Below are 20113 nucleotides of genomic sequence, written 5' to 3'. Positions count from 1 at the left end.
GGAGGATCCCACGTGCCGCGGAGCGGCTGGGCCCGTGAGCTATGGCCGCTGAGCCTGCGCGTCCGGAGCCTGTGCTCCGCAACGGGAAAGGCCACAACAGTGAGAGGCCCACATACCACAAAAAAAAAAAAATAAAAAAAAAAAAAAAAAAAAAAAAAAAAAAAAAACTAGGATAGACACAGAAGAGTTTTAAAAAATTGAATTCATCCTTTTGTTCCATGGTCAAGTATGGTTTAAAAGAAAGACAAAACAAAAACACTCCTAATTTCTCTAACACTCTGAGGAATGTCAAACAAACCAGGAGATGAATTCCACAATGCATCAACTGTTCATTTTCTTATCCACAATGAATGGACACTGTTGATTTTACAGACATGTATTTAACAACATTAGTCAATTGGTAACTATATATTGTACATGGCTTATTTTGAATATAATCCAGCAAGACTTTCAATTAGGAAATTACAAGAAGAAATCAAATCATCAAATGCATGTGTTCATTCAGCAGGTATACTGAACTCCTCTTCTGCACCAAGCCCTCTTGGAGGTTACCTCCATTGGGATATACGGTTAGCTAAATTTAAGTGATACATGAAGATATACACAGTATGAACAGAGATAAAAGGTACTGACAAAATACTATTTTTGAAACTGTGGTTAGGAGGGACTTCTCTGAGGAGAAAACCTTCAAGAGAAGGTTTGGGAATGATATGATGGAGGGAGATGTGAAAACTGCTGAGGGGACCTTGACTACAAAGGTCACGTGGTGGCAGGAGCAATCCTGGGGTCTTGGTGTGTTCAGGGAACAGCCTGTGTGGCAGGAGCTTAGGGAGAGAGAAGAGGGTTGGGAGGTAGGTGCGAATGGGGGCCTGTAGACCAGAGTGGAGACTTGGGATTTGATTCCCTGCATGATAAGTGATTGGAGAGTTTTGAACAGGGCAGGGCCTGTACCTTACTTAAGTTTTGAAAACATCTAGCGACTTTACAGAGAACAGAGATGGGTAGATTGTGGAAGCAGGGAGTGAAGTACAAACTTGGATGAAGATGATATAAATCTAAAACACAGAAAAAGAAAATCCACTTTATTCTCAACATTATACTCATCTTACTCTCTCTTTTCCTTTAACTACTATCTTAGGAATCTCAAGAGTGTACCAATTTTAAAGAAATAAAAAGAAGGTAAGTTAGAAGGAAACAGGATGTGACAATAACATAAAAATAAAACATAAGAAGTCAGGGGAATATTTTTAATGATGAAGAGAAAACAGCTTGTCTATTGAGTTGCATACTTTGGCTCTTGCCTAAGACACCTTGGGCTCTAATCTCCCTGGTGCCATATAATATCAAAGTAGGCATTAGGGAGTCATTGGAGCTCTTTGCCCCTTGGAGGAAACATTTCCCCGTATCTGTGTAAGGTGTTTCCTCTGGGCTTGACTGTGAGATTGCTGTACATGGACCACCTGTTCAGGCCATCTCTGGTTCAGTTTATCAAACCAATCTGACCGTATGAAAAAGCCATGGTGATAATAATGGACATGTATTTTCAGAAACAACAAACACTGTGAACACAAACAAGCCAGATGGGAAAAAGAACCGCTCATAAATCAACCCTTCAGTCATACAAATACAGAACCATTCCCAGGAATGCCGGATATGTTGAGAGTAATAAACCTTTCAGGATGCTGACAGTTCTAAAGTGAAGCCAGACCAGTTGATCATAAAGAGGTCTTAAAGCTTCCCCTGGAAGACACTAGTGCAACTGTAGAGACTTAACAGTGTGATCTACTGCTCTTTGATTTGTCAGAAAGCATCATTGTTTGCTATTTCCTGATTACGACTTTTCTCTCTTCCCACTCACTGACCCCAGTTTAGTTCGGGAAGGTCAGGCAAACTCTGCCTGTGGGGGCTATCATTCCTTCCTCTGTATGATGCATTAATTGCCCATTTTCAGTGCTTCTGCCAACACCCTAGTTGCGTTTCCAGTCCTACTATGCTGATAAGATCCCACTCCCATCTCACTCTGTTCCTGACACGCCTACCAGATACATCTGATCACGTCCTTCTCCTGATCAAAACGGTGTCATGAATTCCCCCTCTCAACCCAAGGCTACAGAAGAAGACAGTCCATAGTTCTTCACTGGCTTTTGAGCTACTCTAGTATAAAAACAGTTGCCAAGTGCTAACAATCAATAAAACATAGTCATTTAATCAAAACCTTTGCTCCAGATTCTTTCAGTGCCTCTCTGGACTGCCTTCTGACATGTTACTAGTTGTCACTGCAACCCTTCCATGCTTCTTGCCTCCTGTGACATCAGAATAAAACTGTCACCCAATTCTGACACCACAACCTCCTCCTTTCTCTCACTGCTCAGCCTCCATATTACATCTCGGCTTGGAATTCAAGACTGGGCCCCTGGTCTCCTCCCCATCACGGACCTCTGGTGTCCTCATGTCATCTTCTCCAAACTGCCTGCTCAAGACCTCCACCCTAGTCTAACCCAACCACCTCTGCCCCCTAAACAAGTCAATACTTCCTCACCTCTACACCTTTCACACCACTGTCTGCTGAGAATGTTCCCTTCTTCCTCTCTCCTACTCAGTTAGTTCTATGTTTTTCAAGCTGAAATCTTATCTACTTGGTTAAAACCTAGAGACCCAGAGCCGTTTTTCCCTCTTTCAAACTCCTGGAAGTAGTGTTCATCACACTCGTTTGGAAATGATCAAGTGGGAGGTACACACATTATTCTCTTGTGTGTATGTCCCATCTCTCTTCCCTATTTTCACTTCTTTACAAAAGCAAAGACCATGGGTTACATTTCTTTGATTAGAGTTACTAACACGGTGCCTTTATATAGGAGATACTTGATAAATGTGGTTTCAAAGATAAAGCAATAAACATTTACCAAGGATCTTCTCGGTGGGTTCCCACCAAACACCAAGGAGAGTGTGGACAGTAGGCACTTGATGTATGTCTAAAGATTTTAAACCCAATTCAACAATTAATTACTGAATATCAAGTATATAAATTTATTACTCAAGACACTATACGGATCCAAAAGATGCAAAAGATACAGGCCTTAGCCTCGAGAATTTTGCAGTCTTGAAGAGAGCACTGTTTTAAAAACAGAGAAAAGTTGTATGCAGCTTTTTAAAAACTGTTGTTAGAATTCAAAAGCCAGAGAACTGTTAAGAGTTCAGTAACTCAGAAAGGGTGAACCAGAATTCATGGCTGATTACAAATTATTTGTTCCCAGATTAAAATGTATTATCTTAAGAGCATCACAATTCCTGTTAGGGAAGGTGTTATCTTTATTTAGAAATAGAATGCAATGGACAATTTGGGTCTGAAAACAAGGCCCACAGGCAGGGTCTTGATGGAGAGAGCAGTTCAAAGGGAAGTCTTATTTTCCCTTATTAGAAAATGTGAAGGATCGCAGAAGAAGGGTATTTCCAAAAAAGGAGAAAGAGGGCTAAGCTAGGGGAGTGTGGGAGCCCACTCACCCACAATTGCAAGAGCCAACCAGGCACATCTTTTCGAAGCCCCACGTTCAGTAACGCCCAGTTGGTAGGCTGAAGTCAGCTACAGTGGGAGTATTTATACCATGGAAATTGCAAATGTTACAAATCAAAGCATTTTTTTAGAGTGAGTTGTGAAATATTTACCAGCACACGGCTGACGAAACCATGGGATAGGAGGCAAAAGAGTGGGATAATGGGCAAGAAATATTTTAAACTCAGAGATGCTAAATATTCTATTTTAAGTTGCTGGGTTTGCCTCAACTAAAATTTCCTTATGTTCCCAATTTTCAGTAAAGTCCAATATAGAAATAAAGACCTTGGGTGGATATAGTGTGTGTGTTTACATGTGTGTGTGTGTGTGTGTAAAATAGGGAATAGGGTTGAATTCCATATTAGAGATGAAGAAGTGCAGAACAGGGAGCAAATTCACTGGCTGCTGAAAGGATCCATGTACAAAACAAATTCAACGACAGTGGGAGCCTGCGACCATGTGTGATTGGGAAAAGGGGCAGAGAAAACAAGATGCTTGATGTTCCCCACTCCACATGGGGTTCAAGCCAACTGCACGTGAATCTTGAAGGCAGAGAGCCTCCTGACCTCTGGGTTACAGAATTAATTGTAATTTAGTGCCTGTGCATTTTATCACCTCAACTGTCTGTGCAATAAAAAAAAAATCTCCTGTATACCATGATATACATAAAGATCCTTAGCAAAAAAACTCCCAGAAACTTTGGGAAATGACTCATTAGTCTCCATGAGGAAACCAGTCTTTCAGAAATGGTGATTTCTAGGCTGAATGGTGTCAGGTGAGCCTTGTTACCAGGGGTAGCTGTTCCTCACTTTACTGTGGCCCAAGAATAAAATGATCTAAGCCTTTCTACATGGCTCTTTCTCATACTTTATTAAAATGTTGGGCAAGTTTTTTTTAATATCAGTACAACACCATATATTATTATCAGCTTATGATGATAATAATAAAAAAGTAATTCATGACAATATCTTTAACAGTTCAAAAATATCAAGTGTCTTAAAAAGCTTGAAACATACCTTGAGGATTCTTGCTTCTAGATTTCTGACTAGGTCTTGGCAAATTCCAGAAACAAAATATTGGTACAATGCAAGAAGAGGCAGAATCTACCAAGAGAAAAACACTCTTTGTTTTGAAACGTATTTTATCAAGTTAATAACCTAATAATACAATTTAGCCAAATACTGATGTAAGAGATGTTATGCAAAATTGTGATTGATTTTTCCATATTAGAAGACTGTACTGTTTGGTATAAGTGAAATGATCTGCCTAACGTATGTTTCATAATTCTATCAGAATTTTAAAGTGCTATCAGTGACTTAACCGTTCCAAGTAGATGCTACTTGATACCCAAAACCTAGGTTTCACATTTCCTTAAGCATGGAAAAATAAAAATCCAGTTAATCATCTTCCTTGAAAAAAAATTATTTCAACATATATGTATGAATTACTGAGGCCTGTGGAAACATTCTAGCAAATGAGCTATCAAATAAATGCAAAATTTAAAGCAAAGGAACTCACATCCATGTCCCCTAATAGCTTCTACTTATTCGTCTCAATGTCAGCTATTTGTCTTCAACTGGAATATCTCCATCATCAAAAAATATTTACAACAGGCCTGTCATATGTCAGACACTGTTGAATGAGAAAAAATCTAAGTCCTTGCCTTCATAGAGCATATATTCTACTGATTAAAACGCAAGCTTACTCTTCATATAACATTTTTATTTTCCTAAAATTAACCCCAAAGTTCAAGTCTTGTTGAAGTCCCGTGGATATATGTGAAAGCTTACAGACTATCAATTTTTCAATTGACCAAACCAGTATCCAGCTAAAGGCAGGTGTTGAGGGACAGTTTTGCCTAGACTTCTGAACAGCTCCTGATCAACTTAAAACTGAAGCTCAGTCCCTACAACTGGGTCCTGCTCCATCAAAGGCAGATGGAGCAAGAAGGGGGAATGGGATCCTTATTATTTAGCAAACTATTTCCCATGACCCCACAGCAACGGGTCCCCTAGCAAATTTTATATGTTACAGCTGTCTCCTTAGCCACTGGGCTCCTTCTGGAAGGTAGTGTAATAGAAAATGGAAACTGTTTACATCTTGCAAGTTTAGCTAAGGAATCTCATTGTCAGTCAACTGGCAGCTGCTAACAGCAACAGCTTTTAAAAAGGACTAAAACTGGTCTTAAATGATTTCAAACATAACACAATACATTTTTCTACAATGGTGCTCTACAAAGATAACACAATACTTCTTTCTGTAATTAATGCAGCACAAAACGAGTTGGCTATTACCTTTGAGATTGTTTCTTTTCTTTAGTGACAAATAAAAACATACCATTTTATTGCTGCCAATTGCTTAATTATTCAGAAAAATGTTCTCAATTTCTTAAGCTTCAGAGAAAAAAGTCTCATTTCTTTTCCAGGGCAGGGATATGTATTATATATGAATATGATGAGGCAGCTAAAGGTTACCCAGGGGATAAAAACTATTTTCTAAATCCAGAAATGAATCCCCTTAACAAGAGAGGAGCACCGTTTTGTTATTTTTTTCTAATAAACCATTTTTTGCCAAATCTGCCAAGTATTAAAAGCATGTTAAGTGTTAAAAGCTCTTCACTTTCACACATGACATTATAATTTAACAACTAATACCAGGGGGCAGTAAATCTTTTCAATATAAGGAGAGAGTGAATTTAGAACAAGAGAAAACAATATGTGAGAAAAAAGAAAGTAAGTATGAAAATTGTAGAGGAAAGGGAAGGAAGCAGAAAAAGAAGAAGAACATATACTAACAAACAAACACAGGGGAAAAGAGATACAGAGGTAGAGGAAATAGCACAGAGGAAGAAAAAAGGACAAATAAGATAAAGGAGGAAAATATAAAATAACCAACAGAACACCCTAATTTATGTTTAAAATGCAGTCAACTTCAAATTTATGAGATACATACTGTGGCTTATTTCCCTAAAGGAAAAGAGAGTTGTACTTGGATTTTTAAAAAATTTCCTAGGATATTAAGAAGTGTCTGTCTTTAATTTCACAGTTAGAATCTGTTTTTCACTTAGATGTGCCCTTAACACAGAAAAGACAAGACACAAAGATAAATTTATCTCAATAAAGAAATACTCCCAGAGTTTCGATACTGATATGACCTGCATGACTTAATGCAGTGAAGTTATAAGTGCACTAGATTCCTGTGTTTGAGACCAGTGCAACATTCTAGTCAATTTCACCAAATGTCTTTTTAGAAAGGTAAAATAATAGAGTAAAATAAGAGAACAAAATCAAATAGGCATGGCTATTGTACCCAAAAGGCAATGCAAACAGTGATGTCAAAGAAAGAATATTAATTAATATAGTTCATTTTGAAGTACAGATCTGAATCCCGAAAATAGAGTTTAAAAGTTAAATAAGAACTGACCAAAAGAACATCAGTAAAACTTGAAAAGTATAAGGTAAGTGGGGTAAGATACCACAGTGAATTAAGATTTATCGATTTTACAAATCACTTACTATTAGATTTTGTTTAGCAAAGTGCAGTTCACGGATTACGTAATACAGACTTGCAACTACAGAGCAGATGTCAGCCCGGTATCTGTCCGAGAAGAGCTCGATGCCGGGAAGAAGCTGAGTGATTTCATACTGAGCATAGCAACGTGCAGCTTTAGGGTGTAGAAGTGTGGTTCTAAGCAAACCCTGTAAATGAAAAAGGTGAAATGAAGAGCTGGAACTTGCATCTGCAACAGCAAGAGAGAAAGATAAGTACATGTATTACTTCCCAAAGTGCTTTGCGTATGCCTAGCACACTGTATCCTGTAATAAATGATACTTATCAATATCCTCATGACTATAGGTTCCAAATGGTTTTACCACTCAAGATGGGCCTTTTAAATTCCATGGTAGTTGAATAATTATCATTTTAAGAAGAAATTATTATATTAAGTTATCATTTGTTGAGGGTCAATTTTGTGTTGGGCACTCTTGGTAAATTCTTTGTAAATATTATCTCATTTAATCCTCACTTAACCTACCCCTAGAAGGAAGGATTATTATCTCACAAGTGATATAACTGAGGCTTAAACAATTAACTTCTCTGAGGTCACACAGCTAATGATGGCAAAAAGAAGATTCAAAGTCATGTCTATGTAACTCAAAAATCTATGTTCTTTCCACTATACCAACCTATAAGTAGAGGAAAGAAAAACGTATTTCAGAAGTCTAAATCAAGCAGAGGTAATTTTGAATTTTTATTGAATTAAGTAAAAAGTTGATTTGTTTAATTGACCAATATTTCTTAGGTAATTTATATGACCAACGTTGTACCAGACATTCAGAAACAAGATGAATACACAAAATCAAATTGTACATTTAGGAGTGCTTCTTATGTTATCTTAAACAATTAACATTTCTTGATGACAAATGCATCATAAAGTTATTTTAATGTATATATCTGGAACGAATTTTAATCAGATTGCTCATTAAACTTATGATACCTAGTCTAAAATATTACACAGTTGTTTAATTTTTCGTTTTACAAATTTTCTTTAAAATCATAAAAAGAAAGGCAAGGATTTAAAAATAAATCCCCCAGCTAATTTTAATTTTAAGTGTCATACTACAAAGAAATGATGTCCATGTTTGAGCAAAAAATTACTTATTTCTAAAACATAAACAGCATTATCTTCAGGAATGAGGAATATCAGAAGTAAAGGACGCAATAGAAGGAATCCAATTCGGATTATCATTCCCTTTGCATCCTTGCCTCTTCCACCTTTTCCCTTTGAAGCACAGGCCAGAAGTGTATGGAACATAAGAAAATTGAAAACTCTGGCCATATGCTCAGAGAAGCCTTTCTCAAAGATCTTATCTATCCAGATTTCATAAGCTATTAGACTCCTTAGAACAAGGCTGTCCCATCCTTCAAAGTAAAGAGAACCTTCAGGAGATTGCAGAGGCCCCTGGCTATGTTCCCAAATCTTAGAATGTCTTATATTTCAGATAAAAGCTCCTTTCTTCTTCAGTAAAGTCAAACCCAAATCCTAAGAACTGCAGACACTCTACTTCTATAGTCTTCAACTTATTTTTTGCTTTCATTATATGGTATATTTTACATCACGCAATTGAGCAAAACTTTATTTAGAGATGAGGCAACTTAAGGCAACCCTTTAGACTCAGTCAGACTTGCTTCACTGCTCATTAGTAACATGACATTACGAAGGACAGGAGACTCAGTTTCCTTATCTGTAAAACTCCTCCTTCTGTAGCGAAAATGAAAAAAGTGACTCTGCTGAATATTATGCCACAGGGGTTCAGCTATCGAAGGAAAGACGGGCTTATGATATTTAAACAAGGTTCATGCTATTTCCCTACGTGCAAGTTTTATGAATATGCTAAACCACTGCTTTTTTTTTTTTTTACTGACTGCATGGTCCGGCTACTGTAGAAAGGTATATAGGAAGTGTTACCTGAAAGAGTAACCCAGACAAAAGGCAACAGTTGGTTCTCTTTTCAACGTCCAATGTCTGAATAAATCTAAGTATTAGAAAAAGAAACATTCATAGACAATGTTCCAAGACTATTTTTATATAAATACATCTCTAATACTCATAGATTTTCCAAAATTAAAATAGTCTTTGTGATTCTAAAAGTGCTACATACTCATATAAGATCTAGGACATAGAAAGATAGAAAAAAAATAAAATGAAAAGTCACCTATAATCCTACCACCTAAACATGATTTACTGGTAACATTTTGGCCACTTTCCTTCTAGATTTTCACAATAATACACATAATAATACACATGCACACTCACAGTAAGACTAAAATTATGCAATACATATTATTTTATAAACAAATTTTCTACTCTTGGACATAATGAGTTACATCATTATTTTACAGATTTTAATATTTTTATCATATGCATGTACCATAATATTAAAATATTCATCTCCATTTTGGTTTTTTCCAATGCTGAAATAAACATTGTTGTACCTACATTTCTGAGCACTTGTCCTATTAATTCCACTGGATAAATCCCTAGAAGTGGAATTTTGGGGAAAAGGAGGTGCACAATTTTAAATCAAATTTTTGATGAGTACAATTTAAAAATTTCCTCCCATAGATTTAAACAATGTGTTTCCTCACCAGCAGTATATTATGGATCCATCGATGACATTAAGTCTTTCCACCAAAGATTAAGGTAATATCTCTGTGTTTACCACCGTCTCACTTTATGTCCCTTAGTAGAGTTTGAGTTTTCTTTACATGGGTCTTGAAACTCAAATTTGCAACTGTAAACCACATTACCTTCTTCTAAATCTTATTTCAATAACACCAGTGGGCTTCACTATATTAATAACTTCGTCAGTCTGAGTTCAGCTTCTCTATGTGGTGCTTTACCTTGTGAACAGTGTGGGGAGAAGTTTCTTCTCCTCAAGGAGTCCCCAAGAACACCCAAAGCTCCTGGAGTATCACAGAGCCTGTGGAAGTCAGACTTCCAGCTGGGTAATCAGGAAATGACTTTCTGTTGATTGAAAACCACTGAGTAAAAACTTCAGAGGCTCAGAGAAGCTGAGGTGTCCTCTGGCAGGAATGCTATAGCTGTTCTTTTCAATCTGGGAACCTTCCTCAGCCTTTCTATTCTCTGCTGCCGAGCTCTACTAACTTATAAACTCAAACTTGCACTGGGATCGTGTGTGCGTGTGTGTGTGTGTGTGTGTGTGTGTGTGTGTGTATATAAGGAAGAGTTCCATCCCAGGAGTGGTAAAAAAAAAAAAAAAAAATCAAACCGGACAGTTTTTTAAAAATCTTTAAATGTTTGATATTTTTTAAGTGGTAATTCCATACTTCCCCTGTCCAAATGCTAATTTTCTGAAAACAGTGTGATTATTAACTAGGACAAGTTATTATTTTTAAATTTTTTCTCTACAGCTCAAAATACTATGCAGATTTTTGCCTACCACGCCCTAAAATGTAACTAGAGAGGTAAAGGAAACCTGTACCTCTACTCTCTTCATACTTCCTAAATTTCTCACATTAATCAAATATTTAAGATATCTGTGAGTGCTAACTAGGTACGAGGCATTGTGATAGACTTTCCCATATGTTACATGGGGCAGGTTGAATAATGGTCCCCCCCAAAGAAATCAAAGTCCTAATCCCCCAAACCTATGCATATGTTACTCCACGTGGCAAAAAACAAACAAACAAAAAACACCCCAAAACCAAAAAACTTTGCAGATGTGATTAAATTAAGGGCCTTGAGATAGGGAAGTTATCCTGAATTACTGGGTTCAATGTAATCACAATGATCCTTGTAAGAGAAAGGCAGGAGGGTCAGAGTCAGAGAAGATGTGAGGATGGAAACAGAGCTCGGAGAGAGAGAGAGAAAGATGACAGGCTCTTGGTCCTGAAGACAGAAGATGGAGCCCTGAGCTGAGGAATGCAGGAGGCCTCTAAAAGCTGGAACATGCAATAACAGATCATCCCCTAGAGCCTCCGGAGGGAGCTCAGCCCTGCCAACACATTGATTTTAGGACTTCTGCCCTCCATAACTATAAGACAATAAACTTGTATTGTTTTAGGGCACTAAATTTGTGGTAATTTGTTATACCACTAATAGGAAACTAATACAGTCTGTGTTATGGGCTAAATTATGTGACCCACTGCACCCCCTAAATTCGTATGTTGAAGTCCTAATCCCTAGTGCCTCAGAAGGTGACTATACTTAGCAATAGGTCTTTAAAGAGGTAATCATGTTAAAATGAGGTCATTAGGGTGGGCCATAATCCAATATGATTGATGGCCTTATAAGAAGAGATTAGGACACAGACATGCACGGAGGGAAGACCATGTGAGGACAGAGTGAGCGGACAGCCACCTACGAGCAGGGAGAGAGGACTCAGAAGAGACCAGCCCTGCCAACACCTGGATCTCGATGTCAAGCCTCCAGAATTGTGAGACGATAAATTGCTCACAGATTGGTATTCTGCTGCTAGTCTGTACTAGCAAACTAATACAGTATGTCATGTAATTCCTGTCACCACAATTTACAGATGAGGACAACTGAGGCTCAGGCAGGATGAGTAACTTGCTGGGGGCCCTAAAGTTAGGCCCTAGTCAGCCTGCCTCTACGCTGTTATTCTTTCTCAAATACCAGCTGTTCATCCACTCGTTCATTCATTCAACAAGTAGTTATTGAATCCCATCTCCATGCCAGGCACTCGGGATACACTGGTGAACAGAACAAGGACCTATGCCCACGTGGTTCTCACATTCCAGGTGTGGCAGGTGTTAACAGGAAGAGAAGATGGCCATCAACAAGAAACAGCACAAATAAGTAAACCGTATACGCCTGTATGATACGGACATAGCTGCCCGGGAACCCAGTGTGTGTGAGGTGTGGCACCCTACATGGCACGGGTGGGCAGCCCACAAAGGAGGCGACAGCTACGACACAGACCGCTCCATCGTCACACTCACTGCGCTATCTTCGCTGATATCACTGCACCTTGCAAACAGCCCCAAATGCCAACTTTTGACAGAAACTCCTCACTGTAGTCTTTGGAACCTGGAGGTGAACAGCTGTCAGTGGCACTGGTGAGTGAGCTGCCATACTCCTTCCATGTGTGGAGCACGTCTTGTTTTCTGAATATGTCGTCAAGAGCTTGACTCCAACATTTAAAAGCAGCCCTAGAACAGAAAGAGAGCATGCAGCAGCATGTTTTCTGAGATCCGTGTTATGAAATCTATCTTCCAAAAGGGAAGGCAAATGCACTGAAGAGACATTTTAATTAAAATGTTAGAGAATGGATCTATACCATTTATGGCTCATAACCATTTCTCTCAGGTAGCATTTGATGAATAAAATGCAGCAATGGAATATTATCAACAGACTAAAATTTATGACAGGCAGTATTTTTCAAAATAATTAAACATTTTTTCAGCTGAACAAAGTTTCCCTTGTTGTACTGACTCCTAAAAACTACCTTTTCTTTTGTGCGAAGACAAGAAGACTTCCAAGTTCATGCAATGCCTGAACGTTAAGACTTCTTTCATTGTTGGTTTGAAGAACATCTGTATTTTTAATCAAGTGAAAGAACAAATGTCAGTCCCTGGAAAATATTTCCTGTATATTTGCAAGAATATTTTAAATTGCCTTATACCTTAACTGTGTAGATAAGCAAACTTCAAGCTAATAGAGCCTTTAAATGTCACACAATGTGGGTAGAGAAAGAGAGCAAACGATGTTCTATTTTAATGTCATGGAGTGGGAGATGAGGTCAAAGAGGTGGGAAACGTGGAGAAGGTACAGTAAGAGTCGGGCAGGTTGAGATGGTGAAGGAGAAAAATCCAGAAAAATTGTGCGGCAGAAAGGGCTGGGTATATATATGTGGCAATGTGTGTGGCCGGAATACGCTTTCTGGGGAGGGTGAAGAAGCGGGTGGTGGTAAGATTACGGAGGCATCTGAGTGCCATGTGGAGAAATGTGGACCCTATTCTACAGCACATGGGAAGCATTGAACAGTTCGTTTTGTTTTTTTTTGTGGTACGCGGGCCTCTCACTGTTGTGGCCTCTCCCGTTGCGGAGCACAGGCTCCGGACGCGCAGGCTCAGCAGCCATGGCTCACGGGCCCAGCCGCTCCGCGGCATATGGGATCCTCCCAGACCGGGGCACGAACCCGTATCCCCTGCATCGGCAGGCGGACTCTCAACCACTGCGCCACCAGGGAGGCCCAAACAGTTCGTTTTTGATCAGGGATGTGACAAGAGCACAGCACTTTGGATTCTTCCTTTACCCAAATGCAAAAAAGCACATCTTGAATAGTACCTGAATTTGTTGTTTTCTGATGAATACATGCATTCCAGGATGTGTAGCCAAAAAACCCAACTAACATGGCAATGGTTTCTAACGAGGGCAGCAATGTCCCCTAGAGGGTATTTTAGAAATTTGAGGAGGGTTTTGTTAGTTGTCACAATGGGGCATCTGCTAGTATTTCCTAGGTAAGGACCTGATACTTGATGGCCTGCCATGCACAGAACCTTCCCCCTACAGTGAGGAAAAAGGTGAGAAACCTATTTATAATTATTTGAGTCTAACATCTAACTTCATTTCATAGAAAGGGTATGTTTGCGTGTGTTCAAAATGCTCTGAGTTTTCCAGAAATGCAACCACTGTAATATTTTGTTTTGTCCAGAATGGCCTAGATTTGCCGTTTTAGAACATCATGTCACCAAAATTAGCAATGCTGATAGTACCTGAGTTACCAATACACCTGTATCAGTCTGCATTCGTAGCTGTCACATTCATGTGTATCTTGTATACTTTACATACTATATGCGAGCATCTGATTGCTTCTCTATACCTCTAGGGCCTAAGCTCTTACATACCAACAAATAGATTCTTTTATTATAAAGTTATTTCATTTGATTTACCCTTCATTTTATATTCAGAGCTTCATATTGATTTTTAAAAATAATGTGCATAGGAAGAATAAAGGGGGAGTTACAAAATGTCTGTTATAAAAAAAGGGGGGACGTTGGGTCTACAACATGGGCTGAATTTATACTGCTGAATTTGTAGAAAAACCAAATCAAGTGGAAAGACAAGGAAAATGGAATCAGCCGGGGCAGAGCAAAAGCACATAACAGTGGCCACATCTCGACAAACGGTTCACAGATCCAGTTAAGGCGGGATGGATGGGACGGTGCCTAGAATCTCACAATGGTGACAGCCAATCTGGGAAAGTGGGTGATGTGGGGGCTGGAAGCTGCTTGTCTTGACGCTGCTCTGTCCCTGTCCACGAGGGTGTGATGAGTAGATTCTATGTTCAAGCTCTGTCATCCTACTTCCACAGATAACATTTCAGTTACGGTCTAGCACAGGGAACTATATTCAATATCTTGTAGTAATCTATAATGGAAAAGAATCTGAAAAAATATATAGATAGATAGATATAGAACTGAATCACTTTGCTGTACAGCCGAAACGACCACAATGTTACAAATCAACTATACTTCGATAAAAAAATAAATTTAAAAAATCATTTAAAAAAGATAACATTTCAAGACCAAATGCAATCTCAACATTAATGTGACAGATCATATTGAAAATGAACACATAATGAATAAATCTTACTAATAGTTTCATAATAAGAAGAAATTACGAGTCCAAGTTGTGAGGAGGGAAGTTTGCTTTTCTCCACTGAGCTGAAAACTTGGAAGTGCTCCTGAGAAAGGTCAGGGGGTGTTGGCATGTGCATCTCTTCTGTCCCCAGGCAAAACTCCACCTTTCTGGTAGTGAATTTTAAATTGTTCATTCCTCCTTTGTCTCCTAAATTCATGAAAAAAATTTAAAAGAAACTTAAAAATGGAGAAAGAAGGGAAGTTGATGAGGAGGAAACAAGTAGAAGTGGAAAAGGAGAAGGAAGGAAGGGTTTTGTACAGCGCTGAGACTCATTTACAGCTCGAAGGACACCATTTCCTTAAACTTCGTATCTCGAATCATTTCTGAAGAGCCCAGGTGTGTGATGTGCTCTACACTCGTGTTACCTCATAAGGAACAGCACAGAGGGGCAGTTTGCTGGAAAGTAAATGTTGAGATGACGCTTTGCTCCTCATGGGGACTGGCAGAAGTTGCACAGGTTTTGAGTTTGCCTCTTTTCTCTTTTTTGTTTGTTTGTTATTTTTTGCGGTACGTGGGCCTCTCACTGTTGTGGCCTCTCCCGCTGCGGAGCACAGGCTCCGGACGCGCAGGCTCAGCGGCCACGGCTCACGGGCCCAGCCGCTCTGTGGCATGTGGGATCCTCCCGGACCGGGGCACGAACCCGTGTTCCCTGCATCGGCAGGCGGACTCCCAACCACTGCGCCACCAGGGAAGCCCCGAGTTTGCCTTTTTTAAAAGAGTTTCCAACAGTAAGATGTTAGTTTGCCTCTGGGGCAGAGATCTCTGGGATAGAAGCAGTGCAGAGGTACTTCTGACCTGAGGGGAGAAAAAAAAATGGGAAAGAACCTGTCTCTGTATAAGAAAAGAGAACAGGGGCTTCCCTGGTGGTGCAGTGGTTGAGAGTCTGCCTGCTGATGCAGGGGACGTGGGTTCGTGCCCTGGTCTGGGAAGATCCCACATGCCACGGAGCAGCTGGGCCCATGAGCCATGGCTGCTGAGCCTGCGCGTCCGGAGCCTGTGCTCCGCAACAGGAGAGGCCACACAGTGAGAGGCCCACGTACCACAAAAAAAAAAAAAGAGAACACACAGGAAAAAAAAAAGGAAAAATATTCTAGGGGAGGTAGTCAAAAACCTCAGAGACAAAGAAGCTAAAATGGATTTAGGTCTACAGCCGAAGGACTGGGGATAAACTGCTGAGAAGATCTTAGTACCAGGTGAAATTCAGATTGAGGTGGTGTAAACCATTCTTAGGAATTGTATTTGCTTTTTTTATTCACGTCCCTAACCACTTTTAACGTACACCATAATTGAAAGAAGTTTAAACATGACGTGGAGGGCCAATTGAATGTAATGCGTGTCTGTGGACAATACAACCAAAACCTGTGGGTACATATCACAGTAAGTGCTTTCTGCAGGGAGAAGGGGCAGCAACAAGAATGAATACATATTGATGCAAACATCCATACAGACATATACACATACATCAATAAAACTTGTCAGGGGTTGTAAAACAAAATGGGTCAAACTTCTAAAAGATCAGTTCAGAGACTATTAGCATCTTAGTTAGATGCTAAGTTTTTTTTTTTTAATAATTTTTTTATTAGTTTCTGCTTTATAACAAAGTGCATCAGTCATACATATACATCTGTTCCCACATCCCTTCCCTCTTGCGTCTCCCTCCCTCCCACCCTCCCCATCCCACCCCTCCAGGCGGTCACAAAGCACCGAGCTGATCTCCCTGTGCTCTGCGGCTGCTCTGCGGCTGCTTCCAGATGCTAAGTTTACATCTATTATTAATAACTTTAAAATACAATTTTTTTAAGTTTATTAATTTAAATTTATTCTTTAAGTTTATTCTTCTTATTCTGATAAATGTGAACAGCAAGTATTATATATACAAATTAGGGTTTTAACAAATTTTAAATTACCTAAATGTAGATAATTTGAGATTTTTCTCGGCCTGAATTTGAGTATCTTCTTTCTCTCTGAGGTTACCACTTAACCACTTGAAGTCCTGCTTTGACTGAGTTTACAAATCAATAGATTTTGAGAAGGAAGAAAACAAGTGTAATGTAACCAAGAACAGTGAATATCTTTTTTTTAAGCTACAAGAAATCTCTAAGATCAAAACCTATGGTATTAATAAGAAATTTTACTAGATGTGTATATTAAAATGCATCCCTTTCTTAGACATTGATAAAGTAGTGTTTTGGTAAAAGATTGTAGTTAATTCGGTATGAAACAATTCATCTACTTATAAAAATAAAATAAGACTATAGCACTGCTTCCATATTTACTCCACTTAGGGATTATGCTCATTTCACAGAAGGCATAGAAGCAGATGAGTGAGGCAGTGCTTTGGTTGGAATAAAGTGTGAGAAACAGAGATGTAATCCACTAGACAAGAAGAAAGTGAAAGGCAGCAGGGAGTGGGCATGGAAGTGGGGGAAGCAGGAACCTACGGCAGAACACAGTAGACCCTCGGGGTGGTACCCTGGGCAAAAGAGGAAGGGATGTAGAGCAAGTACAGTCAGCCCTCCATTTCTGGGGATGCAGAACCATAGATACGGGGGGCTGACTGTAAGAGACGTGTACATCCACGGATTTTGGTATCCACAGGGGGTCCTAGAACCAATTCCCCACAGATGCCACGGAACGACTGTATTTTACCTTGTGTCTGGGCAAGAAATAATGAAAGCAACTTTCTGCTGTGTCGGATTGATCTGCTGTGATATTTGGATTTTTCCAAGGTCTCTCTAAAACATCTCAAAGTGTCTGTCACGTCCACGGGCACACAGAGGAGCTCTTTGGCTTCCCTGTATTCTGAAAGGAAAGGGAAGAGTCACGTGAGGGATGAAATGTTGCAGCAAGCCAACAAGCAGCAAAAGACTTTCTAATTCAGGGAATTTCTTGGGCCCAAACGAAAGCTGCTAAACTCAAAGCCCCCAGGTCTGCAGCAGTTGCTTCAACGTTCAGATCAAATTTTTTTTTTTTTTGGTATATTTGACAGTTCTTTTTAAAAAAAAGAAAAAAACTTAGAAAACTTTTGATTTGTATGAAATGCAAATAACTTTAGATCTTGCCAATTTTCCTAATGAAGCCTCCTACTTTTTCTTTTGCTGATCATAAAAGATGAAATAACCTACTCCTTTTCAGCAGCCTCTTCAAAGCCAAGGTGCCTTGGGAAGGAGACGAAAGGAGGAAACAAAGAAGCTTGGAGATGGGCAACTGCTCCCTTGAGAGAAGGAAAAGACAGCTTTCTAACACTGGAGGATGCAGAGGAAAGGAAGATGAAGCCATCAACAGGTATGGAACTACAAAGCAGTCCTGAAAAGTGGCCAGAAGGGCAGATGTTGGCAGAGAGCTGCTGCAAGGTCCCTGGAGAGGAAGTGACGGTCCCATGAGTTACGCTGCAGACCGGCTGCATACACCATGAAGCAGGCACACGGGAAAGAAGAAACACAGGCTTCAGATGAATAACAAATAAATTTACCCCTTCAACAAGTTGAGCAGGTCAAATATCCCCTGTAAAACCTGAGGTCTTGAGAGTGCAGCAGCTTGCTAGGGAACAGGGCTATAAGAGGTTACGAGGCATGACCTCTGCCCTCAAGAAATTTACCGTTTAGCTGAAGCAAAGAGGCATTCTAACACTGGAGTATGAAAATCACCTTGACAGAAAGTATCTGGTTACATGTGAAAATGAGGGAAAGATAGAAGAGAGAGATCATGCAGGCAGGAAAGGATGAGCAAGAAAGACTTCATGGGAGAGAAGCTATGCCAGCTGTGTCTTAGAGGATAGGGAAGGTCAGATCAGGAAGAAGAGGCAAGGGGTTTCAGACAGTTAGAATAAGAATAGCTGAAGTTGATTAGGTGTTTATACTATGCCAGTAACTATTCTAAATAATTACTGTGATAGTCTCACTGAATCCTAGCAACACCCATAAGAAGGACGTACTATTATATCCTCATTTTACAGATGAGGAAAATCAGGCGTAGAGAAGTCTAGCAGCATCCCTTGGGTCACAGAACTAGTTTGTGCAAGGAGGGGGTGGGAGCAGGATTAAGGGTGGCGATTCAGGGCACAATGAGATGACATGGCCAGTCCTTTTGAACTGAGAAGGGTTTCCAGAGGCCTGAAGCCCTCGCTGAGCAAGTGGCCTTCATCCTCTTTAATGGGCAGTCAAGAAACGGTTTTGAGTAGGACCCCAGCAGAAAGAGATAAGTATTTCAGGAAGAGTTAGCCCGCCGCTGTTCGCACAGCAGCCTGCAGTGGAAAGAGGGTGTTGGCTGGGAGCTTGTGAAGTTATAACACAGACATTGTATGATTTGAACTTGACTGAGGTGGTAGCAGTGGAAACAAGGGAGGGACACAGGGAACATTCCAATGTTAGAAGCGACAGGAGAGTGGTTAATTGGCTACGTGGCAAAGAAAAGAAAGGGAGTGGGAATTACCTCTTCCCCATCTTTCAGGGCCAATGACCTTGCTTGCTACCTCAGTGGGAATAAATGGGAGGGATCCAAAGGGATTTCCTGCAATCCCCTACCATCAGACCCCCCCCAGCCCACAGCACCTGTGCCCATCTACACTGCCAGGGCATCACTCCAGCAATTCTCCTCTCCCCTCCAAATCATCAGTTTTTCCCTCTGCTGAATCATTCTCAACAACATTTTCCTTGTTTCTCCTATCTTAAAAAAAAAAAAAAATCAAAAAAATTTCATGTTCATTGCAGCATTATTTACAATAACCAAGACACAGAAATAACCTAAGTGTCCATCAACAGATGAATGGAGAGAGAAAATGTGGTATATACCCAATGGAATATTATTCAGCCATAAAAAAGAAGGAAATCCTGCCATTTGTGACAACATAGATGGGCCTTGAGGGCATGATGCTAAGAGAAATAAATTCAGACAGAGAAAGACAAACACTGTATGATCTCACTTATATGTGGAATCTAAAAAAAACCAAACTCATAGAAACAGAGAAGAGATTGGTGGTTGCCATAGGCAGGGGGTGGGGTGATGGGCAAAATAGGTGAAAGGGGCCTAGAGGTACAAACGTCAATTACAAGATAAATAAGTTCTAAAGCTGTAATGTATAGCATGGTCACTATATCTAAATTTCTACAACAGAAAAAAATTATTAAAAAAAATAAAAGCCCTTTCTCTTGACCCTACGTGCCCAAGACACCATCCTATTTCTCTGCTCCAGTTTACAACAGAACTCCTCAAAAAGTTCTATTTTCACTGTTCCCCATTCTCTCTTGAACCTGCTTAGATCAGACTTTCCCCCATCATTTCACCCCAAGGATCTTCACGTGGCTACATCTAATGTTCAATTTTTAGACTTCATCCCTCATAAACTTTCAACAGCATTTGACCCAGTTGCTAATTCC

The 20113-nt window shown here is 39.8% G+C and overlaps 1 protein-coding gene across 1 annotated transcript in view; it reads right to left on the bottom strand.

Moving 5' to 3' along the window:
- Positions 1 to 20113, bottom strand: part of CFAP54 (cilia and flagella associated protein 54) — a gene marked incomplete at both ends in the record, with an annotated part of 308135 nt that overhangs the window by 121945 nt on the left and 166077 nt on the right. The window contains 7 exons of the mRNA XM_079714797.1: positions 4567 to 4653; positions 7066 to 7248; positions 9018 to 9084; positions 12035 to 12244; positions 12541 to 12628; positions 14691 to 14885; positions 17388 to 17540. Of these exons, the coding sequence (XP_079570923.1) occupies positions 4567 to 4653; positions 7066 to 7248; positions 9018 to 9084; positions 12035 to 12244; positions 12541 to 12628; positions 14691 to 14885; positions 17388 to 17540 (983 nt within the window). The remainder of the gene's footprint in view (positions 1 to 4566; positions 4654 to 7065; positions 7249 to 9017; positions 9085 to 12034; positions 12245 to 12540; positions 12629 to 14690; positions 14886 to 17387; positions 17541 to 20113) is intronic.

This window comes from Hyperoodon ampullatus (assembly GCF_949752795.1).
Source record: "Hyperoodon ampullatus genome assembly, chromosome: 11".
NCBI lineage: Eukaryota > Metazoa > Chordata > Mammalia > Artiodactyla > Ziphiidae > Hyperoodon > Hyperoodon ampullatus.
The sequence above is the reverse complement of the archived record's forward strand: the minus strand, read 5'-3'. Positions and strand labels throughout refer to the sequence as shown.